The sequence below is a fragment of the Botrytis cinerea genome, chromosome 2 (assembly GCF_000143535.2).
Source record: "Botrytis cinerea B05.10 chromosome 2, complete sequence".
Taxonomy (NCBI): domain Eukaryota; kingdom Fungi; phylum Ascomycota; class Leotiomycetes; order Helotiales; family Sclerotiniaceae; genus Botrytis; species Botrytis cinerea.
Window position 1 is genome coordinate 293,234 of NC_037311.1, and position 21,191 is coordinate 314,424.

Below are 21,191 nucleotides of genomic sequence, written 5' to 3' on the forward strand. Positions count from 1 at the left end.
AGACCTTTCCCAACTTTCCAATCCTAAAATACTTGAAGCCCCAACTTCCTTTCCACCAAGACTAATCCAAATAGACGCTTCCCTTAATAAGGATAATGAAATACAGAGAATCTTTTCAAGAACCCTCAAGGAAAAGCTTTTGCTCCTTTTCTTAAGTTTTCATGTCGGCTAGCAAAATTTCGCGAACGCAACCGATGACGAAGATATAAACCCGAATTTTAGCTCTTCTTCGGCTGACGTATACATAGATTAACTGCGTTCATTATGATGCAATGACAAATAGAGAGACTGTCTTCCAAAAGGAATCATAAAATGTACCATTACCAAAACATAGAGCAACTATCCCGGCTAGAACCTGCAGTAAACATTCTGCGAGGAGAATATAATGTGAAGCGCTGACGTGATATTAATCGAGATGTTTTGAGACAAGCTTCTTGTTTTGGACGGGAAGTTGTAATGTGCACGGATTTGCTCTCTCATTGGAGCGACCGCGCAAAGCTAAAGTCTAGCATTAAGCACCAGGTACACCCCACGCTGTTGTTAGGGCTCTAGGATCTACACTGTTTGAGTGCGGGAACATTGATAGGATTGGACTGACGAAAAGTGATGCTGAGTGCCACTGATATTTATGAAATGAAAAGCACGAAGTTAAGCACGCGAGAAAACTTAAATTTTTGGATAGAGCTATATGAAGCAGGGTATCATTAATCCTCATCTCCATAGCCCTCGGAATGATACTCGAATTCCGAAGGTAAAGGAGCATCTCCTTCAAGATCATCATCCACATTTCTACTCACAAGCGGCTTCTGGGTCTCTACCTCCGCTATCACACTGGCACTCGTCATCGGCTGCTTTGGTGCAGATACTGGTAGTTTTCCCAAGACCCTTGTCATCCAAGCCGCCCATTCCCACGGTCTATCCCTATCTCCCGGCAACGAATTGAAATATTCCCAACCCATCACCCCACCAAATGTAGGATACCTCAACTTCAGATTGAGAAGTACTTCCTGCAAAACCTCAAAAGGCACCCATCCACTACCATTCCCTGGATTGGTAACCATACCCACCACTATTTTATGTGCAGGCCATCCCCTCATCATCATCATATCATATCCAGCCGTCTTACTCATATCCCCCCACCCACAATAGAACTGGGTATTGTACCAGTCAATACTGCTTCCTCTCATAACCTCCAGCGCTTCGTAGTTGAATCCGCTCAGATTATGTTTTGGAAGATCAGATACCAATGCCGCAGCCACAGGTGCAAGTGTAATGATGAATCCAGCTCCAAAATCCGCCTTCAGTCGATCGATCAATCGAATTATTCCAGCCAAAGTCATTTCTTCCTCAACATCAAGATCTAAGCCGTCGAGACCTCGTTCGCGGATGAGATTTCGTAAAGGAATGTAGTAGAGTTCGAATGTGATATCGTCTTGATCGAGTCGGGTGAACGAACCCTTTGCTGCCCCGCCAAGCATTCCCATTACTTTTATTCCGGAGGCTTGGAGGATTCGAAGTTCCGCCCACATGGTAACAAATCGTTCATGGTGAGGTGCATGATCGTTCTGCCACTTGTTAATACTTGCACACATGAATCGAAGAGAGATGTGGCAGATGTACCAGAGTTATATTTCCTGGGGGATCATTGAGATGAATTGCGGCGACATTGACATGTGTCACCGAGATGTTCGGTTTGGTTATGATAGGTAATATTGAACATAATTTGCCATCGGAATGATGTTGCGTCTGATAATATATGACGATTCTAGGAGTGGTAGGAATTGGAACTGGAGGCATTGGAGAAGAGTCGTTGTTGTTTGATTTGTTGGTGAGGTTGATGGTGGTCAGGGTCCTAGAATTAGTGTGGGGCTAGTCTGGTGGGGCATGGGCATCGGCATGGAACTTGTCCCGCCTGGCTGCTCGGAGTTTGACGTCGACCCTATATGACAATGTCACAATTGCACAAGTGTTCATGATGCTATCGTATGCATACATCTACATGGTCTTGGATGAAAGACACGTGTGAGGGCAACTTGTCGATCTCAAGTGTGAAGACACAACGGTGCGAACAATCCCGTTTTGCTGAAATCATTTCGCTAGCTCCTCAGTTTCATCCCACGATGAATAGCGGCTCTCATACAGATGAGGCTGCGAGCCTTTGGGTATGGGGTCTCTTACTATTCTCTTACGATAATACCATGTAAGGCCCTCGCCGATTTAGAGGTGCATATTGCATTCCGGATGTTACGGGGCTGTGCGAATAGATGACCACCAGTGCTGCGGCTTCTTGGTACGATACCTTTATCGATAGAGAACTATCACAGAACTGGAAACTTCATTACAATCATCATGCTTACGAAAATACGCTTAGTCTGCAAAGCAACCACCACTTGAATCTCAGAGCCTGTCGACTACGTGCTGTCCTATGTCTCTGCATCGCGTTTATTGGCCCTCAAGTTGCTAGCATTTCATGTATTGGAGCATACAGTGGCTCCGGGTTCTACAAATTATCCTCAAAGAAGTTGGATGGCCATGTATGACGGAAAGCTGCCTTTGCCACGGGAATCTTTCGCCACATTTGGTGCCATTCTGTAGAGCTAGGGAAATGATCTTGCTCTGCGTCTCGTTTTGTCTTCTTGCTTCATAAACCAGCCCGTGTGACTTTTAACGGTTCCATTTCTCTTTGGGCTTGTATTCTGAGTTTTGAAAAATTCCGTTCTCTGTTTCATATATCAATCTAGCTTCAAAGTTTACATTCGTACTTTCCAAGACTTGTCGCACATCTCTTGTCGATAATTGAGGATTTAACTTACTTTGAACTCCTTTTTTGACATGTCGTTCCCTAATATCGGATTTCGGACCCGTTTCTTATGGCCAGTAGTGCAGTGGCAATAATCTCCCTCGGCAACAATCAGAGATGTTGTATCATCGATACCTATGAGAAAATAAAGGAGCCCCCTCAGGATATTGACCTAGTCGATATGGATCTCTCGCGCAATATCCCATTAGACCTTCTGGAACTTGATATCACTAATTCCCGCATCTGTGATTGCTCAATTAGTGTCTCTCTACCCATAACATGCTGCTCGGGTAATGTGCAGGTGGAGTTCAGAACTGGGAACCCTGATCACCTTTGCAGACGTTGGGAGGTAATAGTTGACGATCCGTGAGTAACGTGGCACGGTGAGCTGATGGTGAGAATATTTGCAAAATGCTAGAGTCGAGGTTTAGCACAAATCCCTGACTATTCCATCACATAATTCGACAATATGTTTTCCACAAGCTGGGACACAAATACGTGTAAGTGTAGTCGGGGAAGTCGTCTACCTGCCAGCTCATTCACAAAAGATGAAGTATGCAAGATCATGGAAGAGAAGCAAGACATGATAGAGCGGCTAGAGAACCTCACAGCTGAGTTCGAGAAGAATCTTGGAAATCCTGGGAAGCTTCTACATGCATTTTTAATAGACAATTGGAAACCAAGAATTGAGGAGATCATGACTGAGAGTAAAAATGAAGAGCATATGGAGAACGTTCGAGAACTGTGTGTGATCATTCGATAGACATTCAAGTTTTTCTTCCTTGTTGCAACTTGGTAGGCTGAACTGTCTCCGCAATACAATACAATACAATACATGCGTCTAACATGATACCTCAAGCTTCTTTGATTTTATCCATCTTTTTTACCGGAACGTGCACGGAGAAGGTATTCAGATTGTGGGAAAGATCACTGATTTGATTTTGTGATGAGACGATTTCGTACGCGGGTGAGTGTGGATCACGAATTGCTCCCTCAACGTCAGAATTATCACATGACTTGTTTCATCTATTGTCCTGCGCTAGCTTGGTTGACTTCGATGGTGTGAGTCACATGTATGCATGGCTTTCATGGAGTTGTTGAAGAGAATTCGAAAGATCATTGATGGAAAGAGGACTGCACGCTGGAGTCAAATTATTCATCGACTTGGGTCTGTAAACCCACTCGTTCCCTTTCCTCTTCTTGCTTCCTCATTTTTACTGCCCGAAAGCCATATCTCATATATCCTAGGAGCGTAGCGACTACTTAGACTGCGATAATTATCTAGTATATCAACATTAATGCATACCAAGGAAACTTCATAAATGTTCAAACCTGTAGAATAGATCTTGTATGATTAATGAGGTCAGATGGAAGGAACCTACTTCAAAGTTTTGATGGATCTTGCTTAGGTAAAAGAATGTCTTTCTAGACTCAAAGTATCTATTGTGAGAGTCACTGGGTCTGAAACTGGCTGCAGTTGATGTTATCTGTTCATCCAAATGTTGGAACAATGGTTTCTGGTTTCTAACTTTTGAAATTAATTTCAAAGAATGAGATCAATTAATGTGTGCCTTTTCTATGAGTAAAGTGCACCACTATTAATAATGAATAGTGGACCTGAAATTAAAGTAAATTTCATAGATATGATTTCTCATTATGCGGCGAATCAGCATAGAGCAAAGAGAAAACAAATAGCATCGTTTGCAAAGGACAAGATTGGTTAAGTTTCACTAGGGGCTTCCATCTAAGAAACATATAAGAATTCTTTTACCTGTAAGTACAAACAACTTTATATCTGGAGAAAGAGCGATCAATATGATCCTATTTACACTTCTATTAATAAGCTTGTCTCTCGATTGGCTCGAAGTCTTTGTTCATTCCATGAAGAGAAGATCAATCTATCGTATGATCTTGGTCTTAAGTGACCAGATTCACTTATTTACATAATTCCAGTCAAGGCCTCATTTATTGTTGTAACTACCTAAGTATGAAACTCTCATTCTACAGTAGGAGATTTACTGAAGCATAAATGTCAGTCGTAGAAGTATCCAATCCTTTTAGTGATGCAGCTTCTTACCGCTGTAGTCCTTGCACTTTCCAGATTCAAAGGCTATTTATTAACCTCTCTATTTCTCGTACGTTCTTTCCTCCATGCATCTAGAACATACTTTAATATTCTATTGACAAAGTAGTCAAGCACTCTTCCAAATTCAGATAAATCTTACCACAACCTTACGCATCGGTCATCAACCATGGAAAATTATCCAGTTTACCAATCAATCGGTCTTCATCTACAATACATGATTGTTGTCGAGTCCCGATCATATCGTGGGAATGTCGATAATGAGGAGTTCTTGGCGGTTGCTGCTTATTGGAGCGAAATGATTGAAAACAATGACTATCATCGAGCTCTCGCCCGCCCCGACTTTAACATGTACAACATAGACTTTAAGATCTGGGAACACTTTTGTAAGTTTTGATCCAATGTCTGTATTTAGGGAGCTGAGACCTAACAAGACATGACAGTCGCCATGAACACAACAAACAATTGGGTATCATTCCCGTGTGTCGATCCTCGTGGACCACTCGATATGGTCGACTTGAATCCATTCCCAGTCCTTCACTACAGTCCGCGGCCAGTCGATAGTGTAGCTATTGCGCCAGCCCAACAAAAGACAGCTCCTTCCGTTGGTGCTTCTAATCAAACTCCAGTCTCATCGGTTAGAGAACAGCTTCCTGCATATCACCATGGCCTATCAGTTAACGATTTGGAGCAGCTAGCGCGAAGAGAGGTCAACGAACGTTTAACACAAGGGGTAAAAGGCAGATCCAACAAGCCACCGCGATTTCAGTAAAAAGCGTCTAGGTGTTTGTTAAAATCACGTTCGATGTGGTATTGACACTTACTGTCGCTTATTCCCCTGGTCTTTTGTCGCATGCATAATGCAAGTTGCTAGAGCATCCGATACGACATTGGATATATAAGGGAGCTATATTCATAAGGATGTGAGGCGGTGATGTTCTGGAGGGAGCTGGAGAATATAAGATTCGTTATGGTGGGTTTTAGGGGATTAATGGAAAACCAAGAGGTATCTCTCCGTGTGATCCATTCTCTATGATTTATAGTAGTTGATGAACTTAGCACGTTCACTAAAGATGATTTTACGTTCTCTTCCTAAATACATAATTTTGTATGCCCAAAATGCCAAGCTACTTCATTATGAATATTGAGACCAAAATCGTATTGGAGATTATCAAGTAGAGGAGACATCAATATATCAAAATACCTTGAATTTGTAGCGCGGTTTCTGCTCAGCAGTCTTGGGAGTATCAATTTACCTTGCTATATGCCGCTGACTATTCTTACTATGGCCATCTTGCATAAATCAAGATATATCAATTAACATTCTCTACATGTATATCCTTAGTACCTTAAGACTCAAACGAATATTACCTTGGAAACTTTGTGAACTGTCAGTCTATAACATCTTCCATCTCCAGGTTGACTCGAACTCTTTTCATCGAGATAATGGTGTGACAGTTTCCCATATACTCAACATAACTTAAGATTCCAACTAGTAACATCATCTCGATTTCTTAATATCTGTCTTCTGGATGAACACGCTGATGATGAATCATTTAGCTTATCAATTGCTTGGAGACCAGAGTCTCATAGAAAGAAGATTATCAGAGTGCCTGCCAAGCTTTGGGAGTCGAAGGACCGAGGGTGAAGATTCGAGCATTCCCCAGGGAAACAAGTGGGGAGTATATTGAATCACTGGTACAGACTGAATTTTGATGGAAGAATTAGCTTCCACCACAAATACATGGCTTGCGAGTGCTCAATATTTTATCAACATCTCAAGATCAGATTGATTGGCTTAATGATGCTGGACCCTTTCAATAGTGTATTTTAGAATGTAATTAGAAGTATTTGAATAAATGAGTCCCTTTTCATAAATTCACGGCCACTAGATTCTTTAGCTAGGGTTGCACCAGAGTTTTGTACTTGTGTTTATGCTGAGGGCTTACTTGGAACCAATTAGACACTGAGGCTCTTGTATCAAAGATTATATAATAATAAAGACTCGCTCATTCGGCATTCAGTTGAATAGCGATAGGCCTTTTGGAACATTAAATTCACTTTGTATCCCAGGAGTATCCGGCAACTGTATGAATAATAATTCAAAGTAGCCGGCAAGTCCCCCCACGGGACCGAATGAACGAAATCTGGGATTTATACTCAATAGGGGAATACTTCACTCAGGTGCCACCTTTAAATCAAACAACGCGGAGAAAAGATTAGCGAATGCGAAAGGCATATTATACTTGATTCGTAAATACGGTATTAATATTTGTGACACATGTATATCGTCTTATCAAGAACCTCCAAGATCATTGCTACTATTAATTTAGACACAAACTGTGAGTTGGATCGTGTATAATAAGTCTTCATAACCATCACTTCTTCAAGGTTCAAACTCGTCTTGACATCCATACAATATCTCTCCTTAATAAATGCCAGCTTAGCCACAGCTACTCCATCCACATCGATTGACTGCTCTTTGACATCAGAATCACCAAACCCTTCTACAAAAAAAAGCGAAATCCCTCTTCAAAACAACAATAAGAGTAGATAGATACTCGACATGGACGATGAGATTACGCCTGTGGGCGATACACAAAGAATGCCAAAAGTCTATGAATCGGTGACTCCACATCTTGCACGTCTACTTCTCGAACAAAAGTTGCTGTCTGTTGATGGCAAAACCGTTACAGTTGATGAGTTTTCCTCTGCAGTAGAGAAAGCGACATCAAACATCAATAGCAAGAAAATTTTTCTTCAACTCCAACTACTTCGACCAGACTTTGTTCAATTTCTTATGGATCGGGAAGTTTGGGAAACCTTTTGTGAGCATTCGATTGATTATTTTGCACCTCCAGCAAAGATGGAACTGACTATCATCAATCATAGGTGGAACTCCAGTCCAGACAGACAATCCAAACTACAGGCCCTTTCCAAGAAAAGATCCTCGAATCGATAATCCTCTTCCTCGATACTTTAGCCCTAGCACCCTCACGGCTGATGACTATGGTCTCATAAATCGCGACAAATTGCACCCTGATTGTCCGAACTGTACCTGTGGCACTATTCCCAGAGGTTTCCCCGAGAACCAACGTCTTTACGAAGATGGAGGTGTTCGGATGACTACACCCACAGAGGAATATGCTGCTTATCAGGCAGAATTTGATGGTTTTCATGAGAGGCTTGAAGCTGAGTCTAGAAGACTAGGCTTTCAAGACTCAGATGAGCGGTGGGAGAAAGAGTGTGAGCTTCAACAGGCTGAGGAAGCTGAAAGAATCAGAAAAGAGGATGAGCAAAAGAGAAAAGCTGATCTAGAGGCGATGAAGATTGACGAGGTGGAGATAATAGATAATCCAGAAGAGTCAGAGGAGCCAAAGACAAAGACTAAGTCGAAAATCACGACAAAGAAGACGAAGGTGAAGAGTGGGAAGAAGCTTTGTTCTAGGTGTTCTTGCATGTAGCAAAAAGGTACAGATAGCTACTGCATGGTAGAACTAAGATGTTGCAATTCTAGCACTATCATGCAGCGGGACACATGGAAGCACAGCGGCGGTCCTTTATAAAGCATGGTTTATCTTTCTCTTTATTATATCTGCTAGTTATGACGATATCGATTCTTTGATATCTGACTCCAGTAGTATTCAATGAAGATGTGAAGAAATCCATTATAGTTCGATTATTTACAAAAGTCTCCGATCCACTGGGTCTGAGTGTATGATGAAAGTTCGAGTGGAAACTTGAGGATGAGAGTTTTTGATAGAAAACGATGACTCCTCAAAAATAGGCCGATATTTGTTTTTCTACAGCTAAAAGCAACATACGCGTTTGGAGGATTTGGCCCCCTATAATTCATCTCAATTAATAAGTATTACTGTTTTCCTCTATGCTTTAAAAGTGCCATGAATCATTTCTGAGCTTTGAGACTTTATTTTATTTTACAAAGCTGTACCTTGAAAGAATCTAATGGAATGATACAAGGTAGATTCTATTTGCAAAGAAGACTCCACAAATGTGAAAGAGTGCTAGATGTCATTAGTCTTGAAGGTAATCCCACCACAGCTGGTTTCCAGGAAATAGTGCTTGCAGCATGAGAAAAAATCCACCATGAGTTCCGTTTACGCAGCGGCTCTGAACCGTCAGTTGGTGCCTCGGAGAGAATTCATTTCTTGGCAGCGGAGAGGAATAGACCTTCAGAGCTCGGCAATTTGTGGGGACTATGCATTTGGATTCCGGTATCATGACGTCATTAACTTTATGAGGGTGATGAATCTTCTTGCGTCAATTGCGGCATTTACTCGGTAATAGAGGATGACATACATAAGCCCTGCACTAGGAACAGTTTGACTAACGGCACAGGTCTCACGCTGCAAGTATATAGTATCTGCCACCGCTTTGCAAAATTCCTCTTGATTGAGAAGGTGAGATGGTTCTTTTTCCAACGAGCTCCTATCACCAAGGTTCTACAGTGATCCCGTGCTAGTAGACTATCAGTCTTTAGAGTGAGTTCGGCTACAGCAGTGAGATATTAATTGCAATCGGTGATTGCTCGATAGGGAATCTCCGCTATCTATAAAAAGGAAGAGAGAGGACGCAAAATTTACTTGTGTATGTCAATTGAGATATCAATCTCTGGCTAGCCTGGTCTTAAGCATGAGAAGTCTTTAGAATGTGACTTGATCCGGATACGAAGTGTCGAAGACCAAAATCTGTGATGGACACTTTCTACAGTATAGCTGTACATTCACGATGATTTTGGAAGAATCAAAAGAGAATTCAAGGACCGCGTATAAAAATTGCCATTGAAGTCATTTCACACTCCTGGGTATTATAGGTTGATCAATAGTCACGCGTAGTTATTTCAGGAGCGCCATACGAAGAAATTCTAACACCAAATCATTATATATGTAGTGACATTCGGTATGAACATATGCAGGGTACAAAGTAATTCATCAAGCAAAGTCATTCACCCCACACTATAAGCTGCGTACAAATTATCCATACCCATAGGTCATCCCCAGATAATCCGCCTCGTAGGTTACCCATCAGAAATAACTATCCAGCGTAAAATCAACTATTATCTTCATAAACTCTTGGTGATCATGAAAAGAGGAAGCGAATGTTCGTCCATAGACATGAATCTCGACCTAAATGATAGCGATTGTCAGTAATACTCAAAAACTCGAAACATTCAAATTCTTACCATACTTCATCTTTCCTAGAGTCGACTTGCTGAGCTAAGCTTGTTGCTGGTTTTATTACCAATTGGAGTTCTTCTTCAATGATTGTGGATAGCATCATTAAGGATATTGTAATCATTGGACTGATCTGAAAGTGTGGTTGGGAAACACCCGCGCTGGGGGAATGTTGCTCAGCAGATCTCATTTCTGGATCACGCTGTCGTCGTGACAAAACCATCATTTTGATTCCGCATGAAGATTGTTCGAGGTAAAACCCCTTCTTTGGAAGCCATTCTGAAATGTAGTATTCGTCATACACTGTAGGCTCCATCTTTGCACCGACGTCAGCCAAGCAAGATATGCAGACGAGAATTGATGTATGCAGGGTTTTGTTGTATGGTTTCGAAGCTGCGACCAGATAATTCGCTACGTATCCAAGTACACTAGTCCCAGCTCTGTTTCTGGTGTTAGGGTTTGCTCCCATTGTCAGCAATTTTTTCACAATCTGCCTAAGTCCCCGTGAAGCAGCTATCGTTAATACCGTGTTACCATCCGAGTCTCTCAAATATATGTCGGCTTCCTGTATATTCTCTACGAATTGAGATTCTAGGATACTGGACTCACAAAACTTCAATGATACGAACCGGGAGCCAAATCTAAATTCCTTTGCGACGTCCTTCATCAATTCTTCTTCAGAGCATGACTCTCCCAGTTCGCGAAGACAGTCGAACACTTTCTTCTTAAAGTATTCGTATTTGGTGGTTTCCACAAGATCATGAAATGCAACGCGTTCAGGAAAGTGATCCTTGCAGAGCCTGTCATAAACTGCGAAAGGATCCTCTGAGCAATGAAGAAACATTTTTCCTGAACTGTTACGATGTTTTAAGAGAAATATTTCTGAACTTTTGATGGTTGAAAGTATTCTTTGGATAAATTCGATGTTTCCTGCAGCAGCTGCATGATGTAATGTCGTATTTCCAAAATAATCTTCACTGGTTATATCATTCACAACCATCCTGCCGTTTCGCGCAAACTCGTGTATCACCATAAATCCACAAATCTCGCAGATGTCACCTCTTCCTCTTACCCCTTGGTTGAGTAAGGAGAGACCACAGCACGGACGGTTGAGTAACGATGCAACAGGTGATACACGAGGAGGAAGGCAAATCGAATCAAGTGCTTCTTCATCAATAGCCATTTCCCATACATCTCTCTCTTTTGCAGTTAGCGAAAATTTGCCTAAAGAAGATGTATCATGCTCATAGCCACTTGCAAATCCAAAGCTTGAAAATTCCGAATCTGTTGCAGAAAGCACTGAACTGAGACGACGAGTATGTGCACGTCGTGATTTATTTTTTCTGTTGAACGGGTTGTGATCTGGTTCCTCTTGGAGATGGAACTTCTCTTCCCGTGGCAGAGTGATGATTGGTGGTGTCGATTGGTCTTCAAATGAGAATGACGCGGCAATCGTTTCGTTAATTATGGTTCCGTTATAAATCAGCATATGTCGATTGTTAGGATGATGATTCGCAGCGTTATTCTGAATTGAAATCATCCTGGGATTGATGAAAGTACGAAGGTTTAATATAGGTGATTCGTCTAGATTGCCTAAAGGGTCGTGTGAAGGACTCAAGCTTGCCGGCAAAAGCAACTGTGCCTCGTGTTCTTTGTGGAAACCTGTGTGACTGGCTTCTGGTGTAAGATCCAATGAAGATGAACAGTTCTTTCTAAATCTTAACTTGAGGCGCGTGTGTTTGGAGATCATGCGGTTCCGACATTCCTTGAGAATTTGAAGACGAATTTGACTCTGAAGTGAGTTCAAAGGTCTGTACTTTCTCCAGTCCTTCTTATTATTCGGCAGTAAATCACTCAACTGGGTTTGAATGTTTCGAACGCTTTATGGTTGGTTAGTGGACTTTCTGCTCAGAAATTCGCTGGGGGAATCCCTACCATGGATTGAATCCATCACTTGACAACAGTCGCTGGATTTCGGCGATCTTTAAGTCTGTCATTAAGTACAATCGAACTAATTTCCTTTTCTTTGAAGAAGTCCAGACAATCTTTGGACGCCCTCCAGTGTTTTTGATCTCGGGCTTGAAGATTCGCGACAGAGACATGGCTATTTTCCAGGCGATGATGACTTCGAAAGTATCTATTGACGAACAACCGTGTTCTGGTCAGGTTTTCAAGAAGGCACTTTGGCGGAAGACAATAAATAAAGAAATTAATTGTTTCTAATTTCATGTAATAACTCAATTGTAATATTTTACAAATGTTCTGGGGGCTAGTCAGATCCATTTAGCGCTACTAATGTAAGATCCATGTTTTTGCGCGTCGATAATAACCAATAGGGTTACTTGGTACCATACCTAACCGAGATAACCTAGCTGCCTTCCGAGATAGCTAGATAAGCGGCGATCTATAGGCCCGACGCTTCTAGTTAAGAGCGTGCAAAAACATACTACCCTTGGGGCTTTGAAAAATTGATGCAGAAGTTAAGAGCACACTAATAAAACCTCAAATGTAATATTTGACTTGGTGATTTACCTTATCAACCATGATCAGATATATAAAGGCTGGACAACATATAATGCTAATTATTTTTCCAGCTTCTATCGTTTACAACCGACCTAGTGAGTTAGATCATGTTGTAGTAGCATATCAATTTTGAATAGCACCAACGTCAATCACATTACCGAGATCAATATACAACCTTTTGCTCCAATTGCAAGTAAAGTAAGTCATTTTAATATTTATAGAGAGACACATGCTTATTATTCATTCCAGATTCGAGTTCCCGCAGAAAGAGCAAGAAATGTATCTCCCAGGACAGAATTCAGGTAAGACTTCCGGCAATTCATAGAGCAATACATTGACGATTTATGAAGACGAAATATCACAACTGTATAATAATACAGCAGCCTTTTCCAATCAAAACTTTTTGCCGGAAGCTACAAAGAACCTCACCTATGGTGACATTCTTACGCTCGTGTTTGGTGTGATCGGCATTGCCATGGCAGCAACAACAGTATGGCAGAACCAAAGGACATACCGGAATTCCGTATTGAATACCATGCAAGATGAGTTTGAAGCAGTCAGTAATTTTCCTACAATTTTGAGCAAATTGTTTTCTCTAGAAACTTTCTGATAGGTGATCAAGACGAACCATCAAATAGGTGTGTAGGATGGGAGATAGGCATCTGAAGGATGACGAGACAATGTGTCAGGAAAGCAGTTCTGCCATTTATCACCAAAAATTGTAGAAGTGCGATAAAAAATTTGCAGGATTAAAATGGAGTATCTGGCGACGGTGCTGTTTCGCTTTGAGTGAGAGAAGTTGTATTAACAGCTTTTTTTAACATTCAAATGAGAATTGAACGAAGTATTGATCGCTCTATTAATTCTTGATTCTTGTTGCTAAACAGAAAATTGAGGACGCAATTGTTATTATCTTCCTTTCAAACAGTTAAATAGACAGCTGTGACACCTCAGATCTATCTTATCAAAGCGAAGGTCTTATTAGACAGAGAAAGAAAGCCTTGCTAGCAAAATTAGCCTCAGATGTGTGTTGTGGTGGACTTCAGCATCACCTTAGTCATCTACACCTTAGCTTTGTGGTGAATGTTATCACGGGAAGGGAAAACAATACCTGGATGCCATTTGTTTTTTCTCCTGATGACAATCAAAAATACACACGTACTGACTTCAGCTCACCCAGAAGTCCCAGAAAAATGGATACTGGTAAGGAATCATAAGTCAAAGAGCTCAATTCGCGATGTCCGTTCACGATTCGAGGCTCAAAACTCAAGGGTGGTCAATATCGAAATATCTGGCACATTCCAATCGCTCTCGGTGTAAGGGAGAAATTTTCCAAATGCCAATGAATATCTGGGAGAGTCCAATTTGACTACAAGTAGGAATGTGTTCTCACATTCCAACTCAAAACTGCCATGACAACTTTTGCATCTTGGCAATCTGTTTGTTTTTGTTTTGTTTTTCGAACTTTCACCACCGTCTTTCCATCGAGTTTTCTTCACGACCTACCCTCCAACTAAAGCAATATCGCAAGTGCAGATATTATGACATTATATAAGAGAGCTTTCTTCACAGATATAGTGTCATCCTTATTCATTTAGGCTTAGCCACGCAGGAAAAGGCGTCGAAAGCATATTCTTTGGAGTTCGGCGATAACCTCAATTGATTATCTTGTACAATTTAATATTTCAAACATGCCTCCTTCATCTATAGGGGCCGAAGTCCCAATAGGCTCTGGAACTATACCGCTAGGTGGAATCATTGGTATCGCCATTGGCAGTGCTATCGTGTTGATTGTGTTTGGAGTTACAGCAGTGACATATGTAAAACGCCATCATCGAAATGCAACCAAAATTCGCGAGGATGAAGTTCAAGATGACAAAATTACGAGTTCAGTTGGACGAGCAAACTCATCGCCGTATTCGCTTCCTCTACTCGCAACTCCATACCATTATCTGCCGCCTAGGAATGTCCCTGGTCGGCGTGGTACGGCGAAGCACGCAAACTTTATTGATGATGATGAGGAGGAGGAGGAGGATGAAAACATTGTTAGACCGGGTACGAAGAGATCATCCGGGCCTAAGAACCTCTTCCAAAAACAAAGATCTAGTATCAGAGATTCATGGCCGTTGGCATCCAGGACTCAGTCACCCGCAAAATCGCTCCCCCATGCTCAATCAGAGAAAAACATACGAATTAATTGTGTAGCCCCACCAGGCTATGTTCTCCAGGAGCCACAGCGTCCGAAAAGGACATTCTCGAGGAAGTCTCATGTCAAGAATTCGGATTCTGTTGAAGATATTACAATAATCGATGGGGAGCCTAATATACTCCGTGGCAGAAGCCGATCCAACTCGGAGAACCAGTTATCATCAATTCTAAAATCAACATCTCAACGTCTCAGGGACACCCACAGACAGTCTGTGAGGAGAAGTTGGAGCAATCTAGGGAGATTTCCAGGATCACCTCCTAAACAAAGGCTACCTAATCCACCGTTGAACAAAGCCACAGAGAGCAGAGAAGTCCTTCTTGCACCTGAACTCTCTACACCAGACATTACTTCCCGTGAAGAAATGCAATCACCACGAACACCAAGTCCGGGAAAGAGAATTCCAAGACTGTCTGGTAGAGCATTCAAGAATCGAGGGCGATCACCCACACCATCTGGAGAGTCAGATGACAGCCTTTGTGGCATCGATACACCTGATCTTGTTATTCCAGCACAGCTCACATCACCAAGCAAGAGTGGTCGAAGATTTGAACAGCGCCATCGAATGAATCTTTCTCCCACCAAGGGCTCTAATGGAGAAGTAAAGACAAACCGAATCCCTAAGACATCACTCACAAATGATCCATTCTTCTCCTCGGTTAAGAGTGCAAAAGTCACCCAATCTACTACAATTTATGGGCCACAACCTCGTTACATGAGAAAGGCTACTTTTGGGCAGGAAGATCTCCAAGAGCAAGTTATGAATCTTGGTGACCTACCATTGAAGGATATCTCAGGAAACCAAAAAGGGCCACTGGTCAATCAGCCTCGATACCCTCCGACTTTAACTGAGCTCAATCCGTTTCAGTGGTCACCAAAAGAAGCTATGCAAACTCGACCCAGGACAGCAAGTCCTAATAAAATCATATCGAAGAGAAAGGGACATAAGCGTTCGAATGTGGTACGAATCTCTGGCTTATCTAGGCCAACAAGTGTTAGTGTGGTTCATGAAGAGTCGGAAGGGGAATCTCCTGGCATGACAACGATAATATCTCGACCAACTCTTCGTGTAGTCGAGCCAAGTCCTTCGTGTGCTTCACTCTCCAGTCGATATTCTAGTGCTATGCCTCGACCCCCGTCAGTTTCTACCTTCAATCCCAGTATATCTATACCCTCTTTGAAACCAGGCTCAAGGCAGGTGTCATTGAATCGTGAAAGGTCCGCAACACCACCCCCTTTGAGGATCAGCCCGACTTTCAACATTCCACAACTCAAGCCTGTGGAAAAACATACACCACCCGAACAAGAACCATACTCCCCTACGCCACCACCTTCAAAATTCAATTCAATTCTCAACGCTCCTCCATTGAAGCCAATGGAGCGATATGCATCTGGGTCATCAAACTCCGATGAATACTCCCCAACATTATCAGTCTGTAATTATTACGCCGAGAATTTAAATTCTGAAGTTGAGTTCTTCAAACAGGCCCGATCATCACTTGCTATGAAGTCTCAGGTCCGTCGTCATATACAGAACATTGATGAAGAAATCATAAGCCCCGATACCCCAACGGATACTTTAGTTTCTTTTCCGGCACTGCCTCCACCAGAACCGGCAATTGAAGAAAAGAGAAGTCATCATCCTGATGTCCTGGAATCTTGGAGATCAGAGCGTCCGCCATCACGAGCTAGCAACCCGTCAAGTCTTTCCCGAATATCAAGTTTGGCCAACAAAAACTCAAGAGCACCAAGCCCTAAGCGAGTGTCTTTCAATGAAAGTTCAAACAATAAACCACCCAGCTCTGCACGATTTTCTCAGTCCTCAATTAATAATGCATTGATTCTCGGCCCCAGACAATTCTCACGCGCGAATCCTCCATCCCCATTAACTATCCCATCCACCTCTTTACCCGCACCGCCAATCCTCAGCCCACCTCTACCAATTCCTGTTCATCTTACCGGACCCCGACCAGAACCTTACAAACCTGGGTCATTCAGCACTGCCATGACCACTCTTGCATCCAATACCCCCAACTCCACTCGTGAGTCAATCGCTACAAGCATTGGTCTCTTACGTCGCATGAATTCTGAGATTTCTTGTATCAGTGCTGGTGATACCGATTCTTCTCCAATGGTGCCTGGAATTGGTCTCGACTGGAGCGATCGCCATCGTGCGTGTCGCTCATCTCGATTTTATCTCTCAATCGGTTCACCCATCGACGGTACAGCCGTTCAAAATTATCGGTCCTCCCTCAGTATGCTCTATCCGAATTCTTATTCTGTATATTCCAACTCGTATTTTCCTCAAGGAAATGATTCAAGTACTAGCGTCAACAGTGTTAGCGAGAGACGCCAGTCGAGGAGTGATTTGATGAATCCTAACTACGGTAATCTGCAAGAGATACTGGAGGATATTAATGCAAGTCGTGAAGGAAGCAGAGGTGCAAGCACTAGAGGGAGTAGTCCAGTAGCAATGGGCAGACATGGATTGAACGTCAAAGAGAAGAAATTATCTTTAACGAATCTGACTATTCTCCCAGACGGGGGAATCGGTTACATGATGGACTACGATGATGAGGATGAAATTGTCGTTGAACCCTTGTCGTTATCGAAAACCAAGATGAACGTAGAAAAGGAAGTGAAATCAACCAAGGACACCAAAGATACTCGCTGGTCCGACGCAATGATTAAGCCTCTCACGAAAACTACTCGGCGAGAAAGTAAAATGGAACATCCCAGTCCCATAACACCACCAAATTGGGGATGGAGTCAAGCGGTAACCGTAGCAAAAGAAAGATTGAGCAGAAGTCCAACTAGGGATAAGGAGAACGTGGTAGATAATGATTGTGAAAGGGGAAGAGATAGCCCTGAGAGTCCAGGGTTGTATGATCAAGATGGGTTTTTGAGGAGTTCGCCGGAACGCACAACTGTAGATGCAAGTCAGAATGGGGATAGTAGGGGAAGAGCAAGGCGAGCGACAGTTAATGCGTTTTCTGGAGATTTGATGGAACAGAAAACGAGGGAGAAGTTATCTGCGCACATAGTTACGTCATAATATTTGGATATGGAGGACTTGTGGAATGCAGAAATACAATGCGAGGGACAGCGGGGATGAAAGAAGAGGTCGAGAGATATTTGTCTCCTTTGTTGTTAGTTTTTCGTGATATCTAAGATTTTAGTTGATCTTTATACATTTGGCATCTAGACGCTTTTTATACCATGACTTTAGATAATGTGTTTAGTATCGCAGCAATAGCCATTTTTGTTTATCATCTATTTCATCCAAATGGTCATTAATCTATGCTACGTTACTATTAAAAAGCGATGCAAAATCAAATTACAAAAACATTTCACACTTCTCTCTGAAACTACTATTCAAACCCAAAAAACCAATCGCCGAGTCTCCAGACATCGCAAACAACATCCAATGTCGACATCTTCATCCATCTTCATCTCCACCTCAGCCCAAACTCTCCTTCCCCAATTCCTTCTCCAGCACCTCAGTTACCCCTTCACCGCCATGAATCACGACTTCGGATTTCTTCAATGAGTATTTGACTGGGTTGACAGCGTTAAAGATTTCGGTTAATTCTTCGAGCTATGGTTTCATAACTGTCAGTTCGAAGCCCAGGATTCATGATACTGAATCAGATATTTTGGATTTGGTACATGGAACGAGAATAGAGAAAAATTGATGGTGCTTACAGTTCTGCCTTTGGTCTCTACAAAAAAGAACTACGTATGGGTGTTAGTTCGTTTGTTTTGTTGTGCGGGAGATAGGAAGATGAAAGGACAAGCTGAGGGAACTTACGTATATGAAAGCCACTTCGAGTAAATCCCAAAATACAAACCTGAAAACAATCAGTATAGTTTTTAAGACCCAAGTCAAAAGTCCCAAATTAATGTTTGAAGTAACTCACAAATAATAGTACCTCCATCCTGCCCCACTAAATGCAATCCCCGTCACAAAAGTATTATAAAACCCCGCCACGTTTCCCACCAAAGTATAAACCGCCATTCCCTTCGCTCGACTCTCGTATCTCAGTACTTCCACAGCATAAAGTCCTTGCATTGGCGTCCAGCCTACGGCAAACACGAACGAGAAGAGAAATATCATGGCGATTTCGGCGTTAGATGCTGCTGCTGATTTTGCGACCGTGAGATGAGTTTCGGGATCGGTAGTTGTATTTAGAGCGTTGAGAATTAGGATAATGAGAAAAAGCAGAGAAATGAGTGAGGTGGAGATGAGGAGTTGAGGACGTCGACCCCAGTGATCAGTGTAAGCTGCTCCTAAGAGGGCACCGATGAATGAGAGGACCGATTGCATGCCTTGCTAAGTTCGATGAGTTATGCATTAAACATGGGGATCAAGTGAGCCAGTTACTTACGAGAAGTAATTGGGTATGATTGTTCTCTATTCCTGCACCTGCTAGCATTTGTGGATAGTAGTAACTGACGGGACCTACTCGAATATTAACTTTGAAATCCTCCCTACAATTCATTCTCGCCAAGCTCGGAATGAAAAAGAAAAAGTAGGACGCAAACATACCATTGCCAGTCCATTGACCAAACAGAGCAATAGCACAAGTCAGCATAGTACGATATCGAACTTCCTTCGAATCAAACAATTCTCTGAAATCCCACCATCGTTTATCAGCACCCGTTTTCGAGATCTCCTCCATCATTTCGCGGAGTTCAAGTTGCACTAATGGAGAACTGCGGTCACCTTCACCGTGATATTTTGCCATGATGTTAAGTGCTTCTTCATGTCGATCATTTGCTACCAGCCATCTTGGACTCTGTGTCTCATGTTAGCATCGCGTTTTCTTATTCTCCAAGCTCCAGAATCGCAAAGCGATGAAGAAAAAACATGCCTCTGGTAGAAACAGCACCGAGATAAATACAATCCCCGAAAACGTCATTTGTAACCACAACGGGATTCGCCAAGCAGGAGATCCATCGATGTAGCTCGTAGCATAGGGTACTACCAACATCAGCACTTGTTTTAGGAAGAGAGTTGGAGAATGCACTAACTAAACGTCCCGGGTATAGCGCCCACAAAATAAAACGTAGTATAAACACCCGTCATTGAGCCTCGAAAGGATGGATGCGCCATTTCGCTTACACTACACATTGTGAGACTTGTCTGATCTCTTCTGTCCGCTTCAAAGATTCAGTTTGTACTTACTAGGGTAAAGCAGAACTGGGACCCATTGCCGCGCCAACACCTTGAGGAGTCATCAGCCTGAAAACTGAAATGCTACATAAATGCTGCCAGATACATACCAAGCATGAACCTTCCAATCATAAAGGCTGCCAAATTCTGACTCGTAGCCTGCACAATCGCTCCTATGATAATAACTCCCGCTCCTAAGAACATTCCCCATCGTCTTCCTTTCCACTACCGTATTCATTTCCATTAGCATATCTCTTCCATATCATTTTCCACTCGTCTCATTCCCCTTTGCTCACACGGGCTCCAAAAAATGAATCAACATACATCAGCAGCTGGTCCCGCAAACCCCGCCCCAACCAAATTCCCAATCGTAAACATCGCATAAACAATTCCCGTCGCCGGCGTGCCTTCTGTGAGGTCAAATCCAAAGTAACTCCTATACTGCGCATAAGAATTGATCGAGCTCATTACACTCCCATCGTATCCATTAACTGCCGCGTTTAGCGTGGCTAGAAAAAGAATAATGCAGAGTTGACCCATTCTCCACGTCCAGAGACTCGGCTTTTGTTTTGCTGTCGCATCTGCCAGGGCAATGTTTTGTACTGTTTTTATTGTGGTGGATGGTTCTTCGCGTTGATGTTGATGCTGTTGTTCGTCATGAACAGATGCATCTTTGTTTGGTGTAGCTTTCCATGCATCTAATTCGGTGTCTTTTGGTACTGTATTCGCCATCTTGGGATTTTATTTAGGAAGTATGGTCTTATCTATAAAATGATATCGAAGTTGATTACAGAAACGACATGAAAGAGACGAACTTCAAGGCCATTCATCTATGGTTCTAATGATTTCATAACCTGACATGGAAGACAGGAATTGTATTCACTTTTTATTACGAATGTATCAGAGCAAAAGATTGCACACACGAAAAGGTTTTTGTATCTTGCGGTCCCATTGTGGAATGGTAGATATCTTACCTAGGTATAGAACGTTGAAATTCCGAAAGTCTAAATCGGCACTCTTTCCCCCATCCAGTCCAAATCACTCGGTCAAGAAAACGCACGTTAGCCAGTAAATTATATGCAGTGTAATGCAAACTTTGCAATCATTGGTTTGAAAAGCCATAAATCGAGGGGTACAATGACGATCACTTACCTTACCCCACTTTCGACGTGCATTTATCAGGTAGATTCATGTAAAGCGATAGGAAT

General features: G+C 42.3%; 6 protein-coding genes across 9 annotated transcripts; 3 read left to right on the forward strand and 3 right to left on the reverse strand.

Annotated features, from left to right (window-relative positions):
- Positions 1 to 561: 561 nt before the first annotated feature.
- Positions 562 to 2,129, reverse strand: BCIN_02g00570 (hypothetical protein). Its single transcript, XM_001555834.2, has 2 exons — positions 1,621 to 2,129; positions 562 to 1,565 (listed from the first exon to the last, which is right to left on the reverse strand). The coding sequence occupies exons 1-2, from the start codon at positions 1,795 to 1,797 to the stop codon at positions 705 to 707; spliced, it is 1,038 nt and encodes a 345-aa protein (XP_001555884.1). The 5' UTR covers positions 1,798 to 2,129; the 3' UTR covers positions 562 to 704.
- A 2,537-nt stretch (positions 2,130 to 4,666) lies between these two features.
- Positions 4,667 to 5,909, forward strand: BCIN_02g00580 (hypothetical protein). Of its 4 annotated transcripts, XM_024691058.1 has the most exons (5): positions 4,667 to 4,785; positions 4,837 to 4,935; positions 4,993 to 5,269; positions 5,327 to 5,520; positions 5,578 to 5,909. In XM_024691058.1, the coding sequence occupies exons 2-5, from the start codon at positions 4,864 to 4,866 to the stop codon at positions 5,653 to 5,655; spliced, it is 621 nt and encodes a 206-aa protein (XP_024546826.1). In that variant the 5' UTR covers positions 4,667 to 4,785; positions 4,837 to 4,863; the 3' UTR covers positions 5,656 to 5,909. The 4 variants fall into 4 exon arrangements, with proteins under 4 accessions (XP_024546826.1, XP_024546827.1, XP_024546825.1 ...); XM_024691056.1 differs by having other exon boundaries at positions 4,667 to 4,935; XM_024691057.1 differs by having other exon boundaries at positions 5,327 to 5,909.
- Positions 5,910 to 7,144: 1,235 nt separating this feature from the next.
- BCIN_02g00590 (hypothetical protein) lies at positions 7,145 to 8,432 on the forward strand. Its single transcript, XM_001555838.2, has 2 exons — positions 7,145 to 7,711; positions 7,776 to 8,432. The coding sequence occupies exons 1-2, from the start codon at positions 7,450 to 7,452 to the stop codon at positions 8,345 to 8,347; spliced, it is 834 nt and encodes a 277-aa protein (XP_001555888.1). The 5' UTR covers positions 7,145 to 7,449; the 3' UTR covers positions 8,348 to 8,432.
- A 1,380-nt stretch (positions 8,433 to 9,812) lies between these two features.
- On the reverse strand, positions 9,813 to 12,298 carry BCIN_02g00600 (hypothetical protein). Its single transcript, XM_024691059.1, has 3 exons — positions 12,014 to 12,298; positions 10,087 to 11,958; positions 9,813 to 10,030 (listed from the first exon to the last, which is right to left on the reverse strand). Exons 1-3 carry the CDS (start codon positions 12,178 to 12,180, stop codon positions 9,967 to 9,969), a joined length of 2,103 nt encoding a protein of 700 aa, XP_024546829.1. The 5' UTR covers positions 12,181 to 12,298; the 3' UTR covers positions 9,813 to 9,966.
- A 1,821-nt stretch (positions 12,299 to 14,119) lies between these two features.
- On the forward strand, positions 14,120 to 17,912 carry BCIN_02g00610 (hypothetical protein). The gene has a single exon (XM_024691060.1). It carries the CDS (start codon positions 14,293 to 14,295, stop codon positions 17,860 to 17,862), a length of 3,570 nt encoding a protein of 1,189 aa, XP_024546830.1. The 5' UTR covers positions 14,120 to 14,292; the 3' UTR covers positions 17,863 to 17,912.
- Positions 17,913 to 18,070: 158 nt separating this feature from the next.
- BCIN_02g00620 (hypothetical protein) lies at positions 18,071 to 20,906 on the reverse strand. The gene is made up of 11 exons (XM_024691061.1): positions 20,308 to 20,906; positions 20,094 to 20,208; positions 19,996 to 20,035; positions 19,842 to 19,933; positions 19,682 to 19,791; positions 19,357 to 19,606; positions 19,196 to 19,269; positions 18,728 to 19,140; positions 18,619 to 18,658; positions 18,513 to 18,542; positions 18,071 to 18,405 (listed from the first exon to the last, which is right to left on the reverse strand). Exons 1-11 carry the CDS (start codon positions 20,713 to 20,715, stop codon positions 18,268 to 18,270), a joined length of 1,710 nt encoding a protein of 569 aa, XP_024546831.1. The 5' UTR covers positions 20,716 to 20,906; the 3' UTR covers positions 18,071 to 18,267.
- Positions 20,907 to 21,191: the final 285 nt, after the last annotated feature.

Coding starts and splice junctions, on each gene's coding strand:
- BCIN_02g00570 (XM_001555834.2), bottom strand. CDS start 1,797: ATGCCTCCAGTTCCAATTCCTACCACTCCTAGAATCGTCATATATTAT. Junction 1,566..1,620: donor CCCCAGGAAATATAACTCTG/GTACATCTGCCA, acceptor AACAAGTGGCAG/AACGATCATGCACCTCACCA.
- BCIN_02g00580 (XM_024691055.1), top strand. CDS start 4,864: ATGCAGCTTCTTACCGCTGTAGTCCTTGCACTTTCCAGATTCAAAGGC. Junction 4,936..4,992: donor TATTAACCTCTCTATTTCTC/GTACGTTCTTTC, acceptor TTGACAAAGTAG/TCAAGCACTCTTCCAAATTC. Junction 5,270..5,326: donor TAAGATCTGGGAACACTTTT/GTAAGTTTTGAT, acceptor AAGACATGACAG/TCGCCATGAACACAACAAAC.
- BCIN_02g00590 (XM_001555838.2), top strand. CDS start 7,450: ATGGACGATGAGATTACGCCTGTGGGCGATACACAAAGAATGCCAAAA. Junction 7,712..7,775: donor GGAAGTTTGGGAAACCTTTT/GTGAGCATTCGA, acceptor CATCAATCATAG/GTGGAACTCCAGTCCAGACA.
- BCIN_02g00600 (XM_024691059.1), bottom strand. CDS start 12,180: ATGTCTCTGTCGCGAATCTTCAAGCCCGAGATCAAAAACACTGGAGGG. Junction 11,959..12,013: donor AGTGATGGATTCAATCCATG/GTAGGGATTCCC, acceptor CCAACCATAAAG/CGTTCGAAACATTCAAACCC. Junction 10,031..10,086: donor TCTAGGAAAGATGAAGTATG/GTAAGAATTTGA, acceptor GCTATCATTTAG/GTCGAGATTCATGTCTATGG.
- BCIN_02g00610 (XM_024691060.1), top strand. CDS start 14,293: ATGCCTCCTTCATCTATAGGGGCCGAAGTCCCAATAGGCTCTGGAACT.
- BCIN_02g00620 (XM_024691061.1), bottom strand. CDS start 20,715: ATGGCGAATACAGTACCAAAAGACACCGAATTAGATGCATGGAAAGCT. Junction 19,934..19,995: donor CCCAGTTCTGCTTTACCCTA/GTAAGTACAAAC, acceptor CACAATGTGTAG/TGTAAGCGAAATGGCGCATC. Junction 18,659..18,727: donor GGATGGAGGTACTATTATTT/GTGAGTTACTTC, acceptor GATTGTTTTCAG/GTTTGTATTTTGGGATTTAC.